The sequence below is a fragment of the Vulpes lagopus genome, chromosome 5, assembly GCF_018345385.1.
Source record: "Vulpes lagopus strain Blue_001 chromosome 5, ASM1834538v1, whole genome shotgun sequence".
NCBI lineage: Eukaryota > Metazoa > Chordata > Mammalia > Carnivora > Canidae > Vulpes > Vulpes lagopus.
The window spans coordinates 108910564-108919471 of NC_054828.1; the positions used below are offsets into that span (position 1 = coordinate 108910564).

Below are 8908 nucleotides of genomic sequence, written 5' to 3' on the forward strand. Positions count from 1 at the left end.
CTGGCAATGAAAGAGGAGGGAGGAAGTAGAGACACTGGTCCCATCCGCCCTTTTATCAGAAAAGCAAAACAATTTCCAAGGAAACCCCAAGAACATTCATTTCCCTTTATATCCTTGTGGCAGAAATAGGTCACATGACCTATTCAGACTTCCAGCCTCTTTAGTGGGGGAAGCAAAGGAGAAGGGTTTAGAATTAGCAGTTGAGTTTGCCAACCACAATTTAATTATTTATGAATGAGCCAAAAGTTTGCTATTTATTTATTTATGTATTTATTTATTTATTCGTTCGTTCATTCATTCATTCATTCATTCAAGTATTGGACAATGGTGTTAGTCCCTTTCTCTTTTCTCCCACCTACCTCCATCATGTGACACTGTATATTGTCAGTCTTTTGGTCTATGAAACACTGTGGCCTCTCTACCCAAATTTGGGACAATGGCTAATTAGTCACCCTTTGTCATATCTTCGTAGCATTCTCAGAATTTGAAATAAAATGTGCTTCCTTTATTTTTAGAAAAAAAAAAACTTAGCTTGTGAGAAAAAAGCACCAAAACCCGGATATATTTTTAACTTCTTCCCTCTGTCTTCTTTGCCAAGGTATCTTCTTATTTATTTTGGGAATGGGAATCAACATTCATAGTGACTATATATTGCGCCAGCTCAGGAAGCCTGGAGAAGTCACCTATAGGATTCCACAAGGTAATATCTCCCCTGCCCTTCAGATTTCCACTCTTCCTTGAGAGCCTGTCCTGGATTATGTTATAAATAGTAAATGGAGAGGGGGCAAAAATGATACAGTATATCCCAATTTTCCCCTGACTTCTCCTTCATATCCCTTCTCACCCCACGATACCTTTGCGTTTCTGATCTGAACCTAGAAGTTCAAGGAAGATAGAGCCACCCTCAGGATGTTGTGACATCATAATGCCTTAAAGATTGGGGAGTGCGAGGTTTGGGGTAAGGTGGAAATAGACTGCCACCTCGTTACAGTAGGTAAGGTTATCATGTGCTGTATTAGGCTTCTCCAGAGAAACAGAACCAATAGGCTATAGATACAGACACAGATACGGATTCATAAAGAGATTTATTTTGAGGAGTTGGCTCACATGATTATGGAAGCTGAGAAATCCCATGGTCTGTCATCAGCAAGACCCAGGGGAGTGAGTGGGTGGTATAAGTTCTAGTCTGTGTGCAGGAGAAGACTGATATCCTAGCTTAAAGACAGTCTGGCAGAGAGAGTGAATTATCCTTTACCTGGCCTCTTTGTTCTATCTAGGCCTTTAGTGGATTGGATGAGGCCCACCCACTTCAGGGAGGGTAATCTGTCTTAATGAGTAGATTCACATATTAATCTTATCCAGGAACGCCTTCATGGACATACCCAGAAATAATGTTTCATCAAATATCTAAGGCATACTATAGCCCAGTCAGGTTAACAAAGAAAATTAAGCATCATGTGTGCAGAGTGTTGGTCCTTCTCGAGTTAGCCAATAAAGCTGATTTGTATATGACTTGTCTTCTCCAGTTGACCTGGATTTATCTAGTGAGTACTCAGGCAGTTCTGTGTATATTTCCTGCCGTAACTACATATTTGAAACCCTAACTGTTCCCAGGAAACCAGGGTGTGAAGTTGACAAACATAAGGTGAGAGTGAATTAGTCCAAGTAATCCTTTGCTATTTTAGGTGGTATTTGTGTAGGCTAATGGCTCTCATCCTTTTTGATGTAAATAGAACCTATTATTTGCATCAAAATTGTTCCTAAATTACAAAATGGTATTAGTATTTATTTATTAATAAAGCAGAGCTACAATGAACTCAGTAACACATTCAAATGAATTTAAATGTTGCTGACATCCTCTTGGTGTCTACATCAACCAAAAATAATAGCATATATTAAGATATACCATTTGCAATTATAGACCCATATACCACAGGCAATTTATAGACCCTCTGCGGGAGTTCAGTGGTTTCTCCCAGGGCCTGTCAAATCACAGGTCTAGAACTGCTGAGGCAGTGTCATCTTTAAGGAATATAACTTTAAGGGGCTTTGGGATTTTAAATATTCACTCAATAACTAGCTAAACAAAAAAGAGTGGAGAATTCTCTTAAAATTCTCTTAAAAGCTAGATTGTCAAAGTTAATTTCCAACTATTAAGATAGGTTACAGAATGATTTAAAAACAACATATTCTTTATATAAGTATGGAAAGAAATAATTTAGTTGAGTGTGGGGCAGAAAGTGGATACATTTACTATCATTGGAAATATGTTGATTCTACTTATAGGCTTGATATCAGACATATATGTTTCGGTAGAAAAGTAAATCTTGAAAATCAGCCCAAGCAGACCTCACCAGCCCTCACAGCTCCCACTCACTTCTTTAAAGTTGAACAGAGTATACACACTCCTTTGCAGGGGTGGGAGGGCAAATGGCAAAGGAAAATCTTATAACTTCTAGCATCAACTCAGATATTTATTATTGCTACATAGTGTGTTTTTCATTTTGTCTGAGTGCCAACATGAAATAGGCTGTATGGGTGTCCAGGGGAGAAATGAGAAGGTGAGGGATGGCTTGGAAACATTATTTAATAGAACAAAACCAAAATCAGGTCTACTGCCCCTCATCTTGGACTTGTCCGGAGCCAGTGGTACAGCAGTTGCTAGAGATTGGCTGGAGCCCGTCAAGCAGCAGTGGGGGCTACTCATGATTCCAGGATGTTCTGAGGGCAACAGGCTGTTGTCACTTTTTCCATTTTCCCCAAGAGTTATTTGTCATAACTGCCTTTATGTATTTTGGAACAAAACAGAGGAGTTTTAATGTGGCAGTGATCCAGTTCCGAAAATTGACTTTTTCATTCTTCTGCACACAGGTGGCTTGTTTACGTATGTTTCTGGAGCCAATTTCCTTGGTGAGATCATTGAATGGATCGGCTATGCCCTGGCTACTTGGTCCCTCCCAGCACTTGCATTTGCGTTTTTCTCACTTTGCTTCCTGGGGCTGCGAGCTTTTCACCACCATAGGTAAACTTTCCAATTAGGATGGCAGCAGTCAAGTAGCTTTTTTCTTCAAACAGTTTTTTAGCTCTTGGAGTCAGATATGGAAACCTAAGACACGTATTTTTATAAGGGAAGGTTGATACAGTAATCCACACTGGCAAATTCTGACTTCCTGGGCTTTCACTGAATTTGGGATTTAGCTGGGTATCAGTATTATAAACATTTTTTTTTCCTATGAGCAAAACAAAACCCATGTAGGGAGAGGAGTGCCTGAGGTGACTTGGGAAGCCACCTGCCACCTTACCAAAGAAGGCTTTCACTGAACTTGGGATTTAGCTGGGTGACACTTCTGCCAGATTTCTCAAAGTGTGTTCCATGGGCAGCACTTTCCACTGCTTCACAGATAATCCTGAGGTCAGCCAGGAGACAGTACGATGAGGGAAAAGCCTAGCTCCTGGTCTAGTCTAGTATGGCTATTATCTTTAATTCTAGGTTTGGTGCTAATAGTTCAGGTAATTGGAGAGCCCTGGAAACTCCAGGATTTTTTTCCTAGAATCTGTGTAATACCAGGGCTTATTTTGCTACTCCCCTTTGTCCCCTACCCCAACCCTCCATAAATCATAGCCAAGGTCATTGCTGGCTTCCTGGGAAGGTAGGATGAGTGAATCCTAATGTGATGTGATTTCAGGACTGTCCCCTCACCTGGGGAATGCCAGGAATTGTAGGGGTTTAGAGCCTCTCCTCTGTAGATCTAGCCTAAAGCCTTACTAACTTCCACCTCCCTCCCAAACCCTGTCGCTGGGTTGGGTGAGGACAAAAGCAGTAACTGCAGGTATCCCTGCAAGGGGAACTGTTCTAAGTTGTTATTGGGCTTTGAACTTGAACTTCAGATCCTTTCTCTAAAATGGCATTTGCAGCTGGAGAGACACAGAGAGAGGGAGGGATAACTAAAGGGGGAACAGCCTTGGAACCAGGACCTGAGGGACCCCTTTAGCTCCTGCATGGGTGTTTTATTTGGGCTAATGATTAATTTTGTAGTTTTGAAGGTTAAACCAAGAATGGGTTATTTTCCACAGTGTGGAATTCATGCAGATGTGTCAGAGGTGAATGAAACAGTTGCTGTCCTTGTGACTGCCTAGACTTGGTTGGGACGGACTGCAGAGTCTCCAGCCTGTAAGACAGTCCACGTTCTCCTTCCTGTCTTGAGGCCCAGTCTGTTGCCCACTGGGGGCAGAAAGAGAAAGAGGCAGAGAGGGCATCAACTAGTGCTCAGGGGAGGGGTAGCATCTCCACCAGAGGAGCCTGGCCCTGTCCTGTTAGGTCAGACTGCTCCCGAGGGAGGGCCAGAGGGCAGCTTTCCACAGGCCTAAGAAGGCTCTCTGAGAAGCTACTCATCAGACCTCTCTAATCATAGCACGCAAACCCAGCCACCTCTTGTCATGTACTATTACTATTTGTCTCCCAGTTCAAATTAAGGTACTTTAACAGAAACTTGAGAGCTACTAGCTTCAACTAGGTAGGGCAGCCTGGCCACTGAAGGCCACTGTGTGTTTCACAACACATATGAATCTTCCAGGCCTGCCAAAGCTTGACCACAAACTGAGTGGCTTAAACAATAGAAATATATTCTCTCACAGGTCCTGAGGCAGAAGTGTGAAATCAAAGTGTATGTAGGGCCACATTCTCTCTGAAGGTTCTTGGTGAGGATCCTTCCTTTGCCTCTTCTTGGCTTCTAGTTGCACCTGCAATCCGAGGTGTTCCATGGTCTGTAGCTCCATCCCCAGTGTCTGCCTTCCTCTCCACATGGCCTCTTCCCCTGTCTGTCTCAGTCCTGGTGTCTCCTGTCCCCTTCAGCCAAATTGGATTAAGGGCCTTTCCTACTCCTTGTCTTGCCTTAAATTATATCTGCCATGACCCTGTTTCCAGGTAAGTCCTCCAGGTTAAGACTTCAATCATATATTGGGGGTGGGGGATCATAATTCAACCCAGAATATGAGGTTATATTTTCTTGGCATTCCCAGGCCTCATGAGGGGACATTTTCCTGGGAACATTACCAGTTCTCTAGGATTAACTTTGCCCACGGTCTTTGGGGTCTCTGGTCCCTTATTTCCCAATTGAATTCATTGAGCAGTTTTTTCTGGCTTTTCCCCTTTTGTATTGTGGTAAAATACACATAACTTAAAATCTTCTGTCTCGGCCATTTTCGGTCTACCATTCAGTGGCATTAGGTACATCCATAAAGCTGTGCAACCACCGGCAGTGTCCTCTGGCTATTATTTGTTATTTCCCATTATAAGAAGCTTCAACATTTATAGGAGAGGATGCGGGAGGGAGAAAGGACAAATGGGCATCTTCTGCAAGAGTGAGGCCCTGAGTAACTGTAGGTTGGTTTGGAACAAGAATTTCAGACCCAGCAAACCACAACTGTTGACTGCTGCTTGTTCTAATTATTCCTGTCTTGTATTTTAGGTTCTACCTCAAGATGTTTGAGGACTACCCCAAATCTCGGAAGGCCCTCATTCCATTTCTCTTTTAAAGAAACCAGATAAAAAAGGAGCAAAGCTCCCACATGACTGTTGAACACCATCAAGCTGCTGAGCCTGTAACTTTTAAAGTTCCACCGTGTATATGTAACTGGAGACCACTTGTGTTTTGACAGCTGGCCTGGAGATGCTGTGAGGCAGCTACTTATTTTGTACTCTACGCTCCCAGAGTCTCTCTCCTGATCTCCTGTTGAAGCTTCCACAAGGCTCTTCTCCATACAGAGGCATCTGTCTGCAACTTATCTATTCCTTCTAGAAAGTGCAGAAATTCCCTATATATTTTCTTCTTTGGGTGATCAATGTCTGACAGCTCTGCAGTTGGGAAAGTTTTCAGCCGAGGGCAGTGCTTAGAGAATTTATTGAAGGTACATGTTTTACTTAGGTCCATACAAATCAGCAGATCTTGAAATTCTGGAGCTGCATGGACCCCGAGTAAGTCTACTCCTTAAAACCCAGTCACACTTTTCTTTTCCTCTGTTAATTATGAAGGATATGAGATGATCAAGTGGGCTTTTAATAGAAGAGCCCTCTCTTCATATTACCGAAGTCACAAGTAGGCATTAATCCCATTTCATATTTGTGCACTGTCTCAGCTCCTCTGGCTTCCTGAAAGTTCCAGAATCCCTGTCAGATATCCCAGAAAACTGGTGTGGGGTTTACTGAAGGTTGGGTTTCATGACCACAAAGAGAAAGACATGACTCTGGTTGGCTACTGAGAGAGTAAAAAAGTGTTTTACAGTAGATGCTGCCCACTCTGATATTCTCAGAAACCTGTGGAAATAGCCAAATAATGAGAGAGTATCAAAGGGAAATGACTGAGCAAGATCATAAGTTGCTCGCCTGGACACATTTGCAATGACACTGAAGCATTTCTGGAAGCGCTTGGCAACTTTTCTGGAATTTCTTCGTGGCGGTCCTTGGGATCTGCTCAGAAAGACACTTCCTAGGGGCAACCTGAACATCAGTCTTCCAAGTTCCTGAGGGCACAGGCTGAAATCCAGAGGTGTGGGCTGAGCAGAAAACCTGTTTTGTTTGGCTCAGACAGGGATTCACACATAGTTTGACTTTCTTTTCTTTCTTTCTTTCTTTCTTTCTTTCTTTCTTTCTTTCTTTCTTCTTCTTTCTTTCTTTCTTTCTTCTTTCTTCTTTCTTTTTCTTTTTTTCTTTCTTCTTTCTTTCTTTCTTTCTTTCTTTCTTTCTTCTTCTTTCTTTCTTTCTTCTTTCTTTCTTCTTTCTTTCTTTCTTTCTTTCTTTCTTTCTTTCTTTCTTTCACATTGGATGTTTCCAAAATTTCAAAATTAGGTCTCTACATTCCAGTTTCCTTGCAACAGTAGGAGGCTGTGGGCCCACAGAGCCTGCTAAGAATGGGGACTGATCAGTGAGTATGCATTAGAATTTGCAGCCTCGGTGGAAGGGTCACCCTAGTGTGGATGCTTAGACACTGGGCTGAGGGAGGGGCTGAATACTCAGAATGTAGGAAAATATTCGTTTCCTCGGGTCCAGGTTTGTGGCAAGTCTTAGGAATATTTAGCAAGCCCTTCTGAGAAATGAACATCAATTTTATCAGGTGAGGTGCTAAGTAGAGGAATTTACTGTATAAGAAATAGTATACTAGAAAGGTCCGAGGATGATGTATATTACTGAAAAATACAAATTGTAATCATATAAATGTTTTTATGTTTATTAAATGCCTCTCAAATCATGGATGTTAAGTAATTTTGTTTGAATTAAAAGATTCCTGGGCTCATGAAGATGCTTATAAGGTGTTGAAGTATGTGATTTTTTTTTCTGTTGTTGTTCACCCTTCTTTTTACTTTTTTTCTTCTTTAAAAAAGTATAGCTTCCTTTTTTGCTTATCTCTCTTCATTTATCAACTTGAAATCAGGGGCTCTGAGTTGAAAACAAAAGAGAAATATAACTCATAGGGTTTTTCAGCCACGGTTCAGAATTGTAAGAAGGTGCAGGAAAGGTACTGGAGCATGTGCTAAGGCTAGATGCCACCCCCGATGTTCAGGAAAGATGGGAAAAAATTCTGAGTGAAATAAATCTTGGGCAGCCCTGGTGGCGCAGTGGTTTAGCGCCGCCTGCAGCCTGGGGTGTGATCCTGGGGACCCTGGATCGAGTCCCACATCGGGCTCCCTGCATGGAGCCTGCTTCTCCCTCTGCCTGTTCCTCTGCCCACCCCCCCCCCCCGTGTCTCTATGAATAAATAAAATCTTAAAAAAAAAAAAGAAATAAATCTTAAGGTGTAGCTTGGGCTCTGTGAAATAAGAGGCTTCCAGTTCTCTCCATGGCATTGAAAATTGACTATTAAAACCTTTATTTTACTATTATATAGAACAGTTGGGCCAGTCCTTGAAATGTGATAAGTGCTCAATGAATGGCAGCTCCTTTTTTTCCCAGTAGGTACAATCTCTGGGCAAGGGATCCCTGGGTGGAACAGCAGTTTGGTGCCTGCCTCTCTATACTATGTATAGAGAGGGCGTGATCCTGGAGAACCGGGATGGAATCCCATGTCGGGCTCCCGGTGCATGGAGCCTGCTTCTCCCTCTGCCTGTGTCTCTGCCTCTCTCTCTCTCTCTCTCTGTGTGACTATCATAAATAAATAAAAATTTATTTAAAAAAAAACAATCTCTGGGCAAAACTGCCATTCAGCATACTTTTTTGGCGGGGGGTAGGGGGCATAAGAGAATGCTCTCTAGAACTTTTAGGCCAACTCTGATGTAACAAGTTAATTTACATATTTGGAAATTGTCGTTTCAAGTTAACATGATTATGAGCTTTAAAAAAAATTTATGAAAAAAAATAAAAATAAATTATGTTTTAGTAATCTCTATACCCAAGGTGGGGCTCAAACTCACAACCCTAAGATTAAGACTACCATGCTCTACCAAATGAGCCAGCAAGGTGCCCTGAATGTGGACCTTCTTAATTTAAACATAGTGTGGAATCAACTTCACATAATCTTAACTCTCGCCTTGATAGCTGAAGTATTCTCAGTGCTCTAGGACCATTTCTTTCAACCAATTTTCTCTGTCTAGGGCTAGAATATGTATGCAGATTGAATACAATAAAAGGGAAGCTGTGCTCATCCCTAAATGTATTTCCCCTTTTTCCTAAAACTAGAGTGCTACAAAAATATGGTTAATTTAGGTTTCTGTGGAGTGGGTTTTGAAACCAGGGGATAAAATATGATGGTGGCTTAGCTAAATAGTCGATCTCGCTCTTGCTGAAACTGTCACGGAAGGATGTTTTCCTACTGACCTTGTAGAAGACGTTGTAGTGTTCTGTTTTCAGAATTAAAGAGCCGAAGCACATCTAAGACATCCACTAGTCCCACCCCTTCACGTAAGAGATGGAGACACT

General features: G+C 42.0%; 1 protein-coding gene across 2 annotated transcripts in view; it reads left to right on the forward strand.

Moving 5' to 3' along the window:
- SRD5A2 (steroid 5 alpha-reductase 2) overlaps positions 1-7293 on the forward strand; it is a 40835-nt gene extending 33542 nt beyond the window's left edge. Inside the window, exons 3-5 of one of the 2 annotated variants that reach the window (XM_041756770.1) lie at positions 599-700; positions 2872-2910; positions 5469-7293. In XM_041756770.1, coding sequence (XP_041612704.1) covers positions 599-700; positions 2872-2910; positions 5469-5548 — 221 coding nt within the window. In that variant the 3' untranslated portion in view covers positions 5549-7293. Of the gene's footprint in view, positions 1-598; positions 701-2871; positions 3023-5468 lie in introns of both variants that reach the window. The other variant, XM_041756769.1, reaches the window with a different exon arrangement.
- The last annotated feature ends 1615 nt before the right edge of the window (positions 7294-8908 follow it).